At 52.2% G+C, this 18,001-nt stretch overlaps 3 protein-coding genes across 3 annotated transcripts; 1 reads left to right on the forward strand and 2 right to left on the reverse strand.

Moving 5' to 3' along the window:
* Nucleotides 1-6,538: 6,538 nt before the first annotated feature.
* On the reverse strand, nucleotides 6,539-8,241 carry J4E86_003600 (uncharacterized protein; the record flags this gene model as incomplete). The annotated part of the gene is made up of 6 exons (XM_051444153.1): nucleotides 6,539-6,791; nucleotides 6,843-6,955; nucleotides 7,004-7,489; nucleotides 7,538-7,798; nucleotides 7,849-8,110; nucleotides 8,180-8,241. 6 exons carry the CDS (start codon nucleotides 8,239-8,241, stop codon nucleotides 6,539-6,541), a joined length of 1,437 nt encoding a protein of 478 aa, XP_051305648.1.
* A 5,265-nt stretch (nucleotides 8,242-13,506) lies between these two features.
* J4E86_003601 (uncharacterized protein) lies at nucleotides 13,507-16,034 on the forward strand (the record flags this gene model as incomplete). Its single annotated transcript, XM_051444154.1, has 3 exons — nucleotides 13,507-14,153; nucleotides 14,204-15,677; nucleotides 15,723-16,034. The coding sequence occupies 3 exons, from the start codon at nucleotides 13,507-13,509 to the stop codon at nucleotides 16,032-16,034; spliced, it is 2,433 nt and encodes an 810-aa protein (XP_051305649.1).
* A 613-nt stretch (nucleotides 16,035-16,647) lies between these two features.
* J4E86_003602 (uncharacterized protein) lies at nucleotides 16,648-17,627 on the reverse strand (the record flags this gene model as incomplete). Its single annotated transcript, XM_051444155.1, has 2 exons — nucleotides 16,648-16,818; nucleotides 16,866-17,627. 2 exons carry the CDS (start codon nucleotides 17,625-17,627, stop codon nucleotides 16,648-16,650), a joined length of 933 nt encoding a protein of 310 aa, XP_051305650.1.
* Between the last annotated feature and the right edge of the window lie 374 nt (nucleotides 17,628-18,001).

Raw genomic sequence — 18,001 nt, forward strand, 5'->3', positions numbered from 1 at the left:
TGTGTAGGGCTTGTTGTGTGAATGATATCCATAGGGGGTTTCTTGTAAGGGACGATCGTTATGGAGTAATGTAATATACCTCAGCGAATTATTCGCTCATCCAGTCACGTTATTAGACATGAAATCGAGATTCGTTTTACTCTTCGAACTTAATTGCGGGAATCTGGTAGTTCGCGCATCTGATCACCAAATGTTCGCGCAGGTGACCCTACGTAGATTGCGTACATCTTGTTCGTTGGCTAGGGATCTTAGTTGTTGATAAGTGGTGTTCGCGTCATAGTGGATGAATCTGCCGAGACAACGGTCTCTAGCAGTGTGCGACGGCTTTTGAGTCCGAGTCTCACAGCTCGATGTTACCGTATCATGTCTGCTCTAGATTAATCGCTCCATGTGACTGCGTTTCAGGTCGGCAGACTTACCCGGTGGCACACCACCCGCACGGCTTATTTGAGATAATGACGTTGTACAATACATCGCGCACAACGGATAATGGCATCTGGTGCACAAAATCCTATGCTGCTAAGCACAACACGTCTCAGTCCGACCCGAAAGCAAGTTGACCACGGCAAATGCCCAATTACGCGTGTCTTTGCGCAAGACCTTTCTTCAACGTGTTAACAGAGAGCCTCGCGCGCAAAGACGGGAAGACCCCTTCATCGCCTCGTCCCTGCTCACTCGGTCTGTTGCGAACTGTGCCACAAACCAGCGTTCAAGCCACCGCACCGGCTGCCCCATTAAAACAGTTTCGGCACGTTCGGTGTCCAGAATCCTCCGAGCTTAAGAACCGCTCGGGCAAGGGTTCAAACGCTAAATCTTCACGACATTTTAGTGCCGCTTTCCACGGCTACTGCATCTGGTAGTTTCGGCGACACCTTTGGGGTGTTCTCCAGTTTCGCGTTCTTACCGCCATGCCACCTGGGCAATGTCGGATTCCCAGTGCGTCGCAATCATATCTAAGACAATTGCCAGGCTGTATACTTAACATATCGCTTGCCGCAAACGAAGCAAAACCAGGTGCCTGCATGCGATGTCACTATCCGGGTACCTGTCTGAACCGGCGTTTGACTCGTATGAGACATGGGAATATACACGGAGTTTTCTAGAAACTCAAATCACAACGCTTCTCTTCGAACGTCCAGCTGTGGGGGGAAAATAGCGCTCAAATTGGAAGGATTGTCGAAATTTCGAAGGGAGGTGGTATCGATCCTGCTGGCACGGACGCCGTAGAAAACCCTATGCACCAAGACTCTGATCACCAGCGAAACCCCGCAAGACATCGCGTTATCTCGGTGTCGAAGCTCTCTCGCTGTGAGTGCATATCGTGCCAGAAAAAGCGACGGATAGCGATAATCAGCTCTCCACAAAACGGACGAATATGCAGGTTCTCGCGGCGTCCGAGCTTTCGATTGGCGAAAGGAACCGCAGATTGCCCAGAAGTGGATCGCCAAACCAGGGCCGCGGTCGTTCCGAGATCCGTTCGACCCTTTTACAGTTCTCCAGCCTCCACATCGCAAATGCAGCATGCACCTGGGCATCATGATCTTCGGTAGATCACAGAGAACACCCATCTCCAGCCCTTGCGCGGCGAGAGCGTCGTACGATATCGTGGAGTGGACGCTGCGGAGGGCCGTTGCATGGTCGCATAACTACCTAGGTGCAACGGCACAACAGTGACCAACGAAATATTTCTCGTTCCTGGTCCCACTATCTGTCATTACCCGCGAGCGCGAGAGCACAATCCTATACCCGCAGCTTCGGTGGCGCTAAGTCCTCGCCAACCCAACGGAGGATTTGCAATCTCCAGAAACAGCCGAAGGAACCTACCTGTCGTATCGTAGTGCTGTCGCCATGATTCACTCGTGGCGTACATGCATTTCTCTGATTGAACCGCTGACCTCGTCCGCTGTGGGTTTTACCATCTCGGCGTCTTTCTTGGGGGCTAATGGCAGGGTAGTCCGTGAGTTTGTGACGGCATCATGCTGGGTTGACGCCCGTGCGGAGCGCATGTCTGGGTGCGTCGTACGGGATATATGAGTGTTGCAGGGTAGGCCGCGGCGCTGGAATATTGCGCGCCGTCTTACACGCGTCTGGTCCAAAATTTTCGTCGGTTTTGTGTTGTACTGTTCTTGGGCTTATTGATGCGCCATCTGTTCCCATATCGTCGAGACTGGCACTCGTTCCTTTGTCATTCTCTTCAATAGCCGCAGTGTTGTTCAGGAACGCGCGATAATCATGTTCCGTTTATCAAGATCCTGGAAGGATAAAGGGGAGAAGCACCAGGTCGATGTGTAAGTTTGATCGAACCGACCGCGCGCCACACATACGTTCTGAAGGAGTCAAGGCCGTTCATGGCCATCACGATTCGCAGGGTCTTTTCAGGCCCCTGTTTCAAACTTTACGGGTGGTTCAGTAGTCGAAGTGCCGTCAACCTCATTCACTGACCATTTTTAGATATGAGCCGTCTCGACCGAGATCTGTTAGCGTGTCGACAAACCGTTCCTCCACCACGTCCAGAACGGTTGTAGTTCCAAAGGCCGCTATACGTTCATCAACTCGATATGCCGATGCCGAGATTCCCATCCGGAGCATACATAAAGATGCGGCATATGATGCCTGGGCTGTACCGCGCCTGACGAAAACTCCATGGGAGCTCGAACGAGGCAGGAGGAACTCAACGCGCAGACGCTCAAGGCCTATTTACCAATTCCCGGCACATATTTTCAAGAAGCTCCCGAGAGAAGTGTACGACTGCATTCTTGCCCAATTGGATCTGATCTATCAGGACCGCAGCCAAGCTTGTGCTTCATGTTATCTTGGAGATCTCCACAGCCTGTCATTGACGAGCCGTGCATGGGACAAGGCTGCGAGTGCTGTCATGTACAGCAAAGTTCTAGTCCTCACCAATGAAGAGCATGGCGGGCTCCCGAAGCTCAAGACAAAAGGCACAAGCCGACTAAAGCTTTTACGCAGGACACTTCGCGAGAATTCTGGACTATCCCGGCGTGTACTGGAATTACACATGTCTGATTTCCAGTCGCTTTACGAGAACGCAACCATTGAGCGAGAAGAGATCGTGGATCTTGTAGCTTCGTTGGTTATGGCTTGTCCGCGTTTGGAACGCTTAGTCGGATTCCATGTCCACTTCTCACAAGCCTTTGATCGATTGTCGCACGCGCTGTCTACAAGATCAAATCTCAGGGAAAGAGCGTGGATGTTGACCAATGCCGATGGAGACGCCGGAGCAGATGACGAAGACGACGAGACAATAAGAGGCAACTATATCGCCGAATGTGACCCGACCGAACGCTTCCTCAACCTAAGCTCTCAACATTCCAATTTATCAACTCTGATTCTGCATCAAGAGCAGGGCCAGTGTTTGACATATCTTAATTTTCGAGCTGTGGTTGGAACTTTCAGAAACTCTCCACATCTGCAAAATCTGGCGATTTCTGGACTCGCGGCGCACTCGTTTACCAACATAGCTTTGAACGCTATACCACCAAACTTACAGTCACTGCGCCTTGAAAAGCTCCCCGGTGTCACGGAGAAAGGTATTCAGCGCCTTGCTACCTCACGGCAGGCTGTCTCAATCCAGAAACTGACGCTTGTGGACTTGGAAATTGAAAGCATACTCACGATAGCGGACATTCTTTCTTCACATCTTGCCAGCTTGAAGGAGTTCTCGCTCGTCCAAACCAGAGCGCCAACATTATCGAGGCGAACTTTCGATCCTGTGTTCGACTCGCCATCACTCCGATACATCCACTGGGAAATACGCTCTGAGGCCTCCCCGTTGCCTTCATTCATTTCACCCACATCTGCGGAGCTACCAGAATCACTACCATTTCCTTTCCCAAACGTTGAACCGATATGCTGCCACGCCACATCCCTGTTTGCAGCAAGTATCCAGGCCAACGGCTTTCCATTGCTACGTCGCATTCGCATCCCTCATGACCCTCAAGGTGTTATACAATCGCTTTGTAAACCTCTTGCGACAGCACTCCTTCCGTCCGATACGTCCAAAATTGCGACCGCTTCATGCATCTCTACTTCGGACGGATTTTCTATCGTGTTGGAAGAGCCTGTCGCGGATTCTCCAAATAAACACAGAGCGTCCATCTATGGGGTGACATCAGCGTCACGTGTAGACTCTGTAGTCGGCTCCCCGACCTTCGAACCGAGCCATACAGATGTCGCCCTTACGCCGATGCGATCGCGTCTCGCAGCGCAATCACGAATCCTTGCCGCAAGAAAGAATGCCGCCATGACAATATGTGTGTCCAGCCCCGAGGGTGAGATTAAAGTGAAAAAGGTCATTGGTGACTATGTCGGCTACGTGGGCAGCAAAATCACGTACGATTTGAAGGCTGATAATGAAACGACGGGGCGAACTGAATGGATCACAGGGATGAATGACTTGGTCGGCAACGCTGAGAAAGAGAACCAGGACATATCCGAAAGCAGTCGAAGAAGTTGTGGACATCTTGCTGGTAGCGGAGGGGGCAATGTAGTGGGGGTTGAGGATCTTTTCTGAGTCGTACGTTTCTTCTGTCGAACCGTCTCCTTTGTTCTCAATCGTTCGCAGGTATGCTGCAATGTCTTTTCGGTCCTAGAACACCCGGTGTGTTCAGCTTAGTTCAAATAATTTCTAATGCAGACTTAGCCAGCGCATCCCATAGGCAGCGCTTTTATGCAATGCATCATGATCAAACATGTTCACCAACCGATGAGCATTATGAATACAGGGATGTCGGCAATGAAGGCCGAAGTGTGCTCGATCAAAGACTCGGGCCGAACAACCATCATGAACGCGCAGTTGCTGATGGTGCACCTGAGTTGACCTGGAGCCAATCGGAATCATGCCAACCCTTGCGCAAGCAATCTGTTTCTGACAGCCATGAAAGAGTGGGCCCGGCTCGCGATGCGCGGGTGGTATGGCGAGATGGGATTTGATTTGCGCATGCCGGCGATAGCACATGCATGGGATACTGCAGTCCTTGACATCCCCATGCAACCGAAGTTCAGCTCCAGAGTCATCCATCGGTACGTCCGCCGGGTGATACTATAGGCAAGCTCGTACAGAGTCGCTTGTGCATGGCTGCATGCGCTCAGCCTGAAGAGGTATTTCCCACGAACTCGCTGATGATTGATGCTCGGTGGTCGGACGTCGCATGCTCATTGGGGACGTTTCCAAAGTCTGGTTGTGGCTAGCAGCGTCTAACATCTGAGAAGGTACGCTAGTCCAAGTGGGGAGACACGTATCGAGAATCGCAATCCGCTATGCTCTACAATATTCCGTAGGATTATCCCCATGTGAACGCAATGGAACCTGGTTTATGAGAATGTCCGTTGGCATACGTGGCCTATGAAACACAGCTTGTTCTAGCCATCTGCGCAAAGATCCATTTCCACTCGGTAATACCCAGGTAAAATGTTAGTTGTAGCCCAAACCTCGCAAACAGCAAAAGCATCCAAGAAATGCTAAATCCCGACAGAATGGTCAGTCGAAGCTATAGCATAGTGGGACAATGGCTGCACGCTCAGGATACAGAGACGGGAATATACTTGGCTAGGCCATTGCGGCTTCCGCGGAGAGGATGCCTCACAAAAGCCAGCGCTGTCGCTCTTTGCCCGCTGCATCCGCTCTGCTCAAGCCACGATAACACAAGAGTTCCTAACGCTCAGTGAGGGATACCTTCCCAATACCAACATCTTCGAAAGACCCATATATCGCAAGTGGGTCGCTTTTACACGGCAGAAGCCGTGTTCCCCACGCGTGCCCTTCAAATTGCCGGGACCAGTAAGATGCAAAGCTGCACGTAGATATGCCGTTCTTGGGTATAGAGCACTGCGCCCGTCTCTCGATATTTTTTACTAATACTTTAACAGTCATCTCCGCAATCGAGAGGGATGCGCTATAGCCATGGACATGAGTAAGAATCGAACCACAATCATCTACCGACTCGAGTAGACTCTCGATCACGAATGCCGTTTGCCATAGTGAAGTTCCTAGCGGGATCGCCCGTGTGAAGAGTCGAGATGTTCCACCGATCGCCACACCGGTTTGATTCTTCCGGTCTAGCCTTGGCATCACATTGATCAGAGTGGATACAGAAGAGCCACAAGAGCCACATGGCTGGAAGCCGATAGTGGAGTTCGGCGCTAGATTGCTTTCCGCGGACTCGAAGGAGAGTTATTTGGAAGGCCTGGCGCTGCTAGGGCCGGGTTCGGATACTTTCTGGCAATCGTGCACTTGCTGCTTATATTCAAGTATGTTCCATTTTCGTTTGTATCGTTCCATTCCGATTCCCAATTACTACACTCTCCAGGCCTTACTCCCGTACATTTGATTACAAGACATGATTACCCAAAGACGGCTTTTCGCGGACAGCGGCCCTGCGATGTGACCAACGCCCCAAGATACGTGAAGGATGCGCCGATTGCGACCAAGAGATGCGAAGATGAACTTCACCAAGAACCCGATGATGGATCAAACTCCGAAAGAATAACATAAACAACCCAAAACGCTGCAGAAATATCATGCTACCGGCTTGATCGGGATATGTCCCTCCAGTTGCGGCATAATCTCAAGGATCTTTGGATCGACAGTCCAGTTGTTCAGGTCGGCGATGGTACTCTCAAAAAGTGGTGTCATACGGGTGTAGCCGGATTCAATATCCCAGTAATGGCACGCATCGTCCGCGTATGGCCATGTGATACCGATCAACCCAACGAGATGTACAACTGGATATTCCTGGGGATGCGCATACAGCAGCTGGCGTACTTGAGGCCTGTAGGATGATTAGTAAGAATCAGATGATTTGAAGAGCCGGCGAACGTACCAGGGAACAAGGTCAATGAGCATATCGTACGGTGACGTCTCCTGCTTTCCTGCGGGTGGCATCAACCATTCCGGACTTGCGTTCACGTTCTCCACACTGGGCCATATGAGAAACTGCAGAAGCATTAGCTCCGACTTCGCGCCGTGCGAAACATTACTTACGCGCATCAATTTAGTCAAAAGCCATGTAGACGCAAGTCTGACTGGCAGAGGGGACGAGGGAAGCAGCCTGTTGACCGTTCTAGAGCACCATGTCGAGACTGGCTGCGCATCCTGAGGGTCCAAGAAGCCCAGCAAAAGAGTATCGACATCGATCTCCGACCTTCCAAATATCTGTGGCTCGCTCCACCCGTTCGCGAGCTGATCTCGCTTGGTCCTCCGATAGAAGGCGCAATCGAAACCGAATTTGTTGAGGGCATTCGCCGCAGCCTCGAGGCTGAGTGGAGAGGGGTTCGCGGCCACAGTCACGTCAACGGGATTGTCGTGGGAATAGGCCAGCGAGGACTGGCTCTGCTCTCTTTCTTCACGGGAAGAACCGCCGTACGATGAGCCGGCCAAGGGGTGCGTGTGACCAGGAAAGGGCTCGCTACTGCTTGGAGTTCCAAACGAATCGGCGTCTGCAAGGGCAGGTGTTGGACCCAGAGACTCCTTTTCTTCAGTCAGCAACAGGTCATGAGTCGTTGGAGCGAAACGTACCGAAAGCGCTTTCTTAACCTCCTCAGCTGAATGGTGTGCGAAACCATTCTTCTCCAGCTCGGACGCCCAGTTTGCTGCCGATGCACGATCCGGTGCCATTGCCAGCAGCGACACGACGGACTTCATATCATCCAACTCCTTGGCTAACCGCCTGACATGGGCCCGCAATTGGGTTGTCGTTTTGCCATCTTCGGCGACATCGTAGACGCATGTGAGGTTCTTGGATTGGCAGGTGTTGCACTTGGGCCTCACGCCGTCGCACTGCGCATGTGTCAGTGTGCCTGTGGCATACGCGCAGAACAGGTACGTACCTTGGACTTGCGCTTCCTGCAGCTTTCACATGCTATCGATGTGATCTTCCCGCGGGGCGTCCGCAACGCATACGTGCCGGCAATGGGAGACGAATGCTGCCCCCGAGCATTGGCAAGGGCGCCTCCAAGTCCCTGTTTGGGCGCCAGCGGGGCTTTGTGATTTGCAGCGGCGGACGCTGCCAGCGGGCGAATCACGAGGTTGGTTTGGTTGGTGTCGAGGTGGAGGGGCACCTGGCTTTCGTCCCACTCGGAGGGCTCCTGACTGATGAAGTGTCAGCAAAACTCAAAACCCGCGTCAAAATGGCAGAAGCAGCTGGCGATGCATCCCGACGGTCGCGCATCTGGCTTGCGCACATGGTTGCGTAGACTCGCATCGATATGCGCGCCGTCCATGGTGGTTTGGACCCCGCGCCAGCAGCCCGAATTCAACAGCCCCGAAACCAGTGCCGAAGGAATCCTTGGAAGCGCAGCAATGCACGGGTCATCCTGACGCCGCAACGGGCAGGTATATCAAATTACCGTCGTGATAGCCAGGAGACCCTAAACGGAGCACATATTCTCCGTCGCCAATACGACATGCCGATATGCACAGCCACGGGCGGTCGTAAGACGACTTGCAGATCCTTTCCCCGGGGATCATCGCTTGAGCAATCGCTCGAGCAATCTCTCACGATTCCCAGGTAATTCTTGGCATCTCCGGATCGTACCGGTGCTTCGAAACATGCTCTGTGTCTCTGGTGGACCATGGAGATTGGAGCCTGCCGCGAGCTCAGAGGGACGTCGTCGACTCATCGTACTGCAAGGCCATCCACCACGTTCCAGGTACTGGTTCGGCCTTGTGAGGAGTGGTAACGGAGTGCGAGGCTGGCGAAAGATGGGTCCGGTCCGGGTCCAGAGACGGGGTCGATTGCTATCGTGTGTATGCTGGTGGGGATAGTCTGCTAAGACTGACATACTCACATTTGGATTCCCTGAGCTTGTCCTACGGCTTCCGAGGCACGACGCATCAAGCGAGGATTTGCGCTACCTTGCGGAAGTCCTTCTAAAGTGTCAGGCAAGCTGCCACTGCCATACCAGTAGTTCAATCCTGCGGTATATGTTAGTGGGGGGATCAAGAGCTGGACATGATGCCGACCTACCAGGAGACGAATTCGATGATTGTGCCGGCATGAATGCGAGCATATCTCAGGGCGGAGTTATCAACAAAAGGAGCTATGTCGGAGTAAGGTGGTGGTGGAGGGAAGGATTTGCTTCTGCAAAATTCACATGGGAGATCCGCAATGCATATCGGGCATTAACTTTGTATATCCTCTACTAGAGCACTGAGCCTGAGGTTCATTAGTGCCCGGCGAACTCCTGTGCGGAACTGCTGACACGCACATAGAACTGGGACGAAGTTTCAAAAGCGTCGCCCATCTAAACACCAGCTTTCGGATGCAGCTGGATCTAGTGTTTTAGCGCACCACACAGCAACGACCGCGGGGAAATCGGGTTAGCGGACGGCACTGTTAGACTAGGCTAGAACGGCCGCTCCTACGAGATGCTGGCAAAGGCATGCGAAACCGAACGCGGACATGCGACCCCATGATACTATGTCATGAACTTTTCGACTGGTATGAGTCGCTCTCCATCTGATTGAACAGAGATCTGTAAACCGCAAGTAGCCTCAGTACGCCATGCGCGCGATCAAGGTTGCTATGTGGAATCGGACCCTTTTTCTTGGTGTAAACATAGGTACGGTTAGATCACGCCTGTCGATCATCACTTTGCATGCTCACTGGTGCAGTGACGTGCGGCAGATCGTCTCAAATCAACTTTCAACGAAGTTCCAGGCCTCCGTAGCTTAGTATCCCGTATGGTCTCAACCTAACATGGACGCTTGTTGGAATGTCGCTAGGAACACGTAGAATCTGAGCAGCGCGACGCCCTTGACCCAAGCCGGTGTGGTAATATCTAGTCGGGCCGATAACCACCAAAGCTTGCTGAACGCGCTGCCGCGTTGAAGCGCCCAACCGGGATCCGCCATGAGAAAAACGCAGTATGCTTAGACCATCAAGGATGGTAGGGTGTGACGTAGTTTTTAAGTTTACGAACGTCGGCTTCATGTGCCCTCACGACGCCCGGACGTTAAGACCAACATGGTCAAGTAGCTTTTGCCAGGGTCAATAGTCAGGCAGCTGGGCAGGAACATTCTCCCGCACGCGCATTAGAGTGCAGAACGCCACCACGAAGCCACGCCACGTTCATATGCCTTTCTTTCTTCTATCCAAGTCGGGTGGCATACCTCCGTGCAGCGAGGTAAGCAAAGCGGCGGGTATAATGCTTCTTCCACTGCGCCTCCCGCCGGCATACGCACGAGAAAGAATACCCGAGATCTTCTTTCCACTAGCTGGATGCTCGACTTCGACGCACAGTAGGCGATAGACAGACTACGCGGGGATACGGCGTCGAGGCTGAAACTTTCCACAACGTTGCCTATGTCAAGCTGTACGGGACGCCGTCTAAGTCGATGCTATTGTAGTGGTACCTTACGTTCAAACCTGTTCCTGGCCCTTTTTCAATTGTCATCAAGCAATTATTCCAAGTCGGCCCAAACTTAGCCCAAGAGGGTATTCTTACCCTAAGACGGAGCACGAGGCTTTTCAACTAGCTCCACACCATGAACGGGTACGGGGAAGACTTCGCAGTCGCTTCCTTAGATCCATGACTCTAACCACGTCTGATTGGTATCCCGATCGCATCTATAACCTAACGCCAACTCACCGAGCATTCCACCGTGCAGTGTGCGACCACGTGCTACACATTTCGGTGAGCAGAAACTACGATCAAACCCATTGTTGAAGTGTAGCTGACGGTATCAAAGACTGTTGAAGCCCATCTCCCTTCTGAAGCTCATGATGTTTCTCAAGTAAGCACTTTCCCTAGTCGTGTTTGACCAATATCTCTCTCTGTGTTGATCGTGTCTGGATGATGTATTCTGCCCGGGCAGATATTCTGCCTCTCCCAAAAAGGAAATTGGACGCGCCTTCCAAGCTCGATCAGCAACCTTTTGCGAGGTACTCCTAGACCATCACACCGAGGTTTGCTCATCGAACTCCGTCTGTAACCTTAGGCTATGAAGTCTCGAGTACTCAGGGATCGCAGAGTTTACGGCTTCTTGCGGACCTGCGCTAGACTTTGCGGCCTTGGAGTCTCAGACGTCTCAGACTACTACGGGCTCTACTGCTGCCCATTCACCCTTTGAACCGTGACCAGACCCTGGCCGAGGATTTTCACAACTTGGTAATGCTTCAATCTATCATAGAGCTAGATCATAGGTTCTAGATTTGGGAATTGTCTCACTGGTAGGACATTCTGTGCTTGCGCACTTTCAAGACCTGGAATTTCTCCATCTGTTCTGGATCGCTGCTGAGGAGACATGGAGTCGAAAGGATAACTGGGGGTCGGTTGGAGAACAGAAGTTGAGGGCATAGTTCACGGCCGGCTAGGTGTGCTGTGGTGTTCCCCGGTGTGGCCGGTATTCGCCGTTAAATGACGTTAGGCAACATAAATCCTTGGAATGGTACGTTGATTTGGAACAGATGGCTCGTACACATGGCAGAACTAAACGGCTTACTTTGCAAGCGTCGAAGAGGCGTAGAAGAGAATTGTACGGAGGATATCGATCGAGGTCCAGACCTGACTTCATCTCAGTCCCCTGCTGTCGGTTCTCCATCTTGTCCCGGTAGTCTGGCACACGCTATATCAGGGTCTCTACCGTTTCGTGCCTTCAGCACGTCAGTGGCTACGGAAGCCACGCCGACGCTTGCGATTGGTTCGGAACCTCGTCCACCTAGGTGGCCACAGGGTCATCCAAACCCCGAAGATCTTCGGTGACATACGTGTGTAGCGGGCACAATGGAGTGTTTGAAAACGTGGCTAGCAGAGCTATCAGATCAAGTACGCTTCGGGTAACGTACTCATTCATTGCACCCGTTCCGTCCAACAACATGATGAGTACCGAAGCTCGGCTACGTTGAATATCATTTCCTGCAGGGTCAATCGTACGACTTTCATGCACCCTTTGCTCAATTGTACCTATGTAGCGCAAAGTTTATCTCACCTGGACTTCTCCTTTACCTAGGTACACTACGGTATACACTGTAGAACCTTTAGTAGTACTCTGCGGTTCTGGAGAAGATACTTTCGAATTTTGATGCCTTTGTCATAGCCTTCAGCCAAACACATGGCCCGTGTTTTCTTTTCTACATGGTGGACACTTTTCTTCTTTGTACCTAGGTGGTGTGTACGTGAGCTATCGTTCACCGCTGCAATCTGCGAGCATGACGCACACCGTGCTTTCCATACCAACACGCCTAAGGCGTGGAAGTGTCTCGTATTCTGCTGCGCGATTGTCAATCGCTTAGATAGTCGTTTGGCAAGGATAACATGCGTTCGTTCACAATGTTGATGGTGATCATGCTTGAAGCATTTCCGCGGACCTGCGATAATCGAAAAGAAAACTCGCCTACCTTACCCAGAGACATTGGCCTACTGGACTACAACTGGCATGTTACTGTTACATGGATCGGCTCGCGAATCTTAGATGCGGAAGATCTTCGTGCGCGTAAGCTACCAAGGTAGACGGAGGGGGGCGCAACACCGGGTGCTTAGCCCCATCGCATGAGACCCGTCACCAAAGGCTGCACAGCCTCGGTAGGCGTCGAGGCGAGGCGAGGATACTTTCGGCGGGATGCATCCGATGCTATCTGTTACAGGCGATCCAGTTGATATTGGGCAGTGACACAGCAACCATAACCCGTAACGAAGTCGTTTTGTGGAACTCCCCTGTGAAGAGTCATGGACTGCTGTCGTGGATTTGGACATGAATCACCGGAACCAGACCATCGCCGCTTTGGCCCCTCGCATAGCGGAAAGAGCAAGAAAGCACGGCACGATGAGGCACAGGTGTGCTGTCAGTTGAGCAAGAAGTGTCCTTGGACGCCTTACCAGCATACACACCCTTTTTGACGCTGTCCAGTACCATGCAACTGGGTAAATTTCATCTGGCCGTTGATTGCGTCAACGGAAGCGGCGTCTGGTCAAAGCAGACGTCTTGTTCTAGCCGCTACGAAGTCTTTCGTAGGGTTGGTCATTCTATAAACGTCGGAGTAGAGTATGTACGGGTAAGTCCACCTGGGCACTTCGTCAGGTACCACACACGGGCGGGCTTGGGAAACATTCCAACGGCTCAAAAGTCCCGAGGTCCACTACATGTTGTTGTATGAGATGACCTGACCAATCGGCCGAGATGATATCCAGAACATTTGAGCGCTGGTCTGGAGAAGCAAACGCGGTCTTGCTGATGGATGAGTTGTCAGGGCGGTTGCCTGCCCGCGTACTTGGGTCACGTGCCTGCTTATGTAATGCCTAAAGCTCTGACTTCATTGCACTTTCCCCGCTGAATCGCGAAGCCAACCGCGACGAGACCACGACGAATTCACCCATCACCAGCGCGTTCCTACTCACCATCTCGGTGCGGTCGCGCTTGTCTCTCCTTCTCTGCTACACAGTCAGTGATAGAGACACTCAATCTTCTCATCAACAAGAAGCAAGCTGACGCCAGAATTTATCTTCTGAAGCAAGATAGCGCGGTCCAGCATCACAGCAAGAGCCAACATGGCAGCGTCTCGCTCAAGTTCAGCTTCAGAGGGCGAGGTCTTGGATACCCGACACAAGGCAAACACAGTCAACTCGCGCGACGAACCTGCGATTAACGGCTCAAGCAGGTCCTTTGGACTGGATGGTGCTTATGATAACTACCGCGCGTTGAGTCGCTCCCCTTCGCCATACCGCCGCAAGCGCACCCCATCACGCTCTCCGTCACCCTATCGGAGGAACCGCGCCGTCGACCGATCGCCATCGCCCTATCGACGAAGCCGAGCCGACCACACTGGGAATGATGCAAGGGGCTACAAGCGCAAGGCCTCTCCGCCGCGCAGTCGTCCTGACAAGCGGTATCATGCTGATCGTGGCAGACACGGTGACCCTCGACGGGCTCCAGGATCTTACCAGGGAGGCTTTGTCAAGGAACAGAAGGATGTACCAGACCGATCACACGCCAGGCCCATATCATACGCCGAAGTCGAGAACCCCAACCCCGTGCCAGACTTCCGAGAGCCGCTGCCTACCGACAAGCGACCACAGAACTCGCGTCACGGAGATCAGCAGCGCGAGAAGTCTCGTCAGTCGCAGCCACAGAAGCAACAGGCACCGTCAGAACGCCCCAAGGCGAACAAGGCAAGCGTGACAGAAGATGTTGAGATGTAAGTGTACCTAGTGCCAAATGATTCCTCTACACAACTGACTGCAATAGGACCTCCGTCGACGATACGACTGAGTACACCCCGGCCCCTGTCGAAGAGAAAGTTCCCACTCAAGAATCGCGTGAAGAGAAACGTCGCCGCTGGGCTGCTATACGCGCCGCTGCTTCTGAGCAACAGAAGCCGAAAGACAGTCTGCTTCAGCAGGCTGTGCTGACGAATGCATCTGAAGCGGCAACCCCTAATGTCGGATCGCCAGCGGCCCACGCCGACAGTCCCATCTCACCGTTCGCATCGCCCCGTAATGGCGACTTCGACTCCGTACCAGCTTCACCAGACGTTATGGTAATCGACAAACAGAACGTAATCAGCGAGGGCAACAGTCCTGCGGTAGCGAGTCCATCCGCGGCGGATTACGACCCGCTACAGGACATGCTGGACGACCGCGATCGCGCTGCCAAGAAGAATCAGAACACCGAAGTATCCTCGGATGCGTACCGCGAGACCGACCCGAAAGCCCTCTCTACACTTCCAGCTGAGAAAGTAGCACCTGTCAAGAAACAAAAGAAAGAGTTCGACATGTTCGCTTCTGATGACGAAGACGAGGAAGAAGATGTCGGAACCGAGGAGGCTGTTGTTGCGAAAGGCACTGTGCTTGACGAGAAGCTGCTCGACAATTGGGACGATCCCGAAGGTTACTACAAGCTGATCAGCAACGAGCTAGTGGATGGTGGACGCTATCGCATGATCAAGGGTCTTGGCCGTGGTGTCTTTGCCAACGTCGCACAAGCTGAAGAAGTCAGGGCTGACACCGGAGATTCAAATCCCAGGATAGTCGCTATCAAGATGATTCGCCGGAACGACTTGATGAGAAGAGCCAGTCAGAAGGAGATGGACTTCCTGCGCAAAGTCAACGAGGCAGACCCACAGGACAAGCGTCACATTATTCGCTTATTGGGTTCTTTCGACCACAAGGGCCATCTGTGCATCGTGTTCGAACACATGTCGAAGAACTTGCGAGACCTGCTCAAGGAAGAGACCAACGGCCACGGCCTCACACTTCCAGCTGTCCGCATCTATGCGCGTCAGATGTTTCTTGGTCTCCAGCACTTGCAGAACTGTCAGGTCATCCACCTTGATCTGAAGCCAGACAACGTCCTAGTCTCTGCTGACAAGAAAACTATCAAGCTCGCCGATTTCGGTACCGCTGTCGACAAGCGAGACGTGATCGAGCGGACTGAGTACCTCGTTAGTCGATTCTACCGCGCACCCGAGATCATACTTGGTATGGAGGTTGGCTATCCTGTTGACATGTGGGCTGTGGGTTGCACTGTGTATGAGCTCTGGACTGGTAAAATCCTCTTTACCGGACGGTCTAACAACCAGATGATCAAGTCTTTCATGGACTGTCTAGGATGGCCTAGTGAGAAGCTGCTCAAGAAGGGTCTCGTCAACAACATTCTCGATAACTTTGAGTTGGGACCACCGCTTAAGTTCATCAGTCGGGAGGTGGATCAGTACAATAAGGTAAGCGCTTTTGTTCCTCTAAGAGGTAAAGCTAACGAGCCAAAGCTCTCTGTCCGCAAAATTGAACAGCAGAAGAAGATCAATCGCGACATGAAGACGCGAGTTCATGAGGCTGCCCGAAGCATCTCCACTGGAGGACCCACCGTGGGCGAGCTGAACGATCTTGCAGATCTGTTGAGCGCAAGTCTGCACATGAACGTCGAAAAGCGTCTATCGCCAAAGGAAGCTCTCGCGCACAGATTCTTCGCCAGTAAGAACCCCGCGCCTAAGACCGCCACACCTGCAAAGTCTGCTGTCGTCAAGCCACCCATGATGAAACGTGGCAATCCAGTTGGTACATCTACTATTCGTCGGTAAGCTCTACAACATGGATTTCAGCGTTGCAGTTTTCTTGACTTCCGGCGTTGTTTTGCTTCTTTGCTTTGAGCGTGAAAATATGGACCGTCTTCGAAGAAGGCGGCTAGGGCAAGGGCTTGGACTTTGGAGCATGAAGCATGAACAATTAACACAGGACCTGATAGGTTGCCTTCGGACTGGTTTCCAGTATCGAAAATGGCGCCTGCGGAGAACATAGAGAAGGGTAATCGGTCTACTGAGTGAGTAAGACACAGGTACCGTGGGGTCGGCCACCACTGGGTTTGAGTCTCACGGCGCTGCTCATTTACAACTTTCGACTATGGCTTATTTCACGGTTGCCGGCTTCACGACGATCAATGGAGCAGATGTGTGGTAGACTCGGATCGAAAAGTAAGTGCTGCTGTGCACTTGGCTTGTGGGTGGGCCTTCCTGTCAAATCGGCCTTGGACGTCCCTAGAAGGACTCCCAATTCACATGAACTTTTCGGTGGAGGAAAGATGATGAGGTGGAAAGCTAGTTCACATGTATAATACTCGGCACCTGGTATCTCACGATATAGTTAACATGATGCATGTGATGGAACAATCAATGTGCTATACACCTTGTCTATACTTCAAGCGTCAATCTCTCCTCTCAAGAACGCTTTGACTTTATCACCCCAAACGACCTGACGCTTGTAGATAGTCATGGCTGGTACGCTGCCCAGGCCCAAGCCGTCGATAGCTTCCGCAAGAGCCTGCCCACTTCCCTCGTCCCTCAATTCACGTAGGGGATACTGGTAGGTCTTATTCTCGTTAGCCGAATCCAGCTACCAAAGCCAGCCAAACGTACCTTGAACGCAAAGACCAGTGCTCCGGTCTTTGGTAAACGATGCAACGTCTGCCTTTCACACCTTACTACTGACTTGGTCAGATCAACATCCTCTACATCCTCCATCTCTTGCTTCCTTTGCATCTCCTCTTCACTCATATGATTACCCTCCAAACAGAACAGCTCCCCATTCGTACTGATGCTCCAATTACTCCGCTTAACGATCTTGCCCACGGGTAGATTGGCAAAGAAGCGATCCATGCTCTTCTCTAGCTTTGCCGCGTACCCGGGGACGGGAGCGTGAATGTCAGCGAGGAGTTGGCCAAGTTTCGAGCGTGTGTTGAAGCCGCTTGGAAAGCAGTTTACAAAGGCTGTTAGTACGTATTTCGTCGGAGTAGTAGGTGAAGACGTAGAAGGAGAGGGAGTGAGTAAAAGGAATTCCGTGTCGATGTTCGCACCTAGGATCTCTAGTGCTTCTTCTTCGTTGGCCATGTGTAGTGGGATGAGGGTATCTGTGACGTGATTCCGCAGATGCTTGCCTGATTCTGTGATGCGGTATAGGCTTGGGAAGCGTTGGGGTAGATACGTTCCTATGAGCCATTCGTAGAGTTCTTGGACTGCAGGGACGGCTTCTGGGTTGCACGCGAGGACTTCGTGGCGTTCTTGTTTGAGGAGTTTTGTTCGGATCTGTAGACGTGTACGGTACGTATTATCCATTGCTAGGAGGTCATTCAGAGTAGTGTTCTCGAGGGCTGTCATAGCAGCGTTGTCAGTGCGTGTCATGGGTGATTGGGATTCATGATGGAGACGCTACCCATAGTCATGTGAAACTTCGGTTTGAACGGACGAAGCTTGAGAGGTGCTTCTGTTTCGAGGTTGAAGTTCGGGAGCGGTGTAATGGCATTGTATATGGCTTCTGGGTTTATAGGCTCGATTTTGTTGGTGTTTGGTGATGTTGTCGGCGACCGCGAAGGTCTCTGAATTACCGGTTGGTGTCAATGTCATTAAGGGAAGATGCAATACTGGGGACTTCGTACACTGATAGCCTTTTGTAGTCGATCTCGCTGGAACAATGCCAGAACGATTACTCCCGCCAGCCAGAATAACCATGCTAGCGGCTTATCGACAAGACTAAGTTGATCCATGGTTGTATTCGA

Source organism: Alternaria arbusti (assembly GCF_024043155.1).
Source record: "Alternaria arbusti strain BMP 1465 chromosome Unknown scaffold_3, whole genome shotgun sequence".
Taxonomy (NCBI): Eukaryota; Fungi; Ascomycota; class Dothideomycetes; order Pleosporales; family Pleosporaceae; genus Alternaria; species Alternaria arbusti.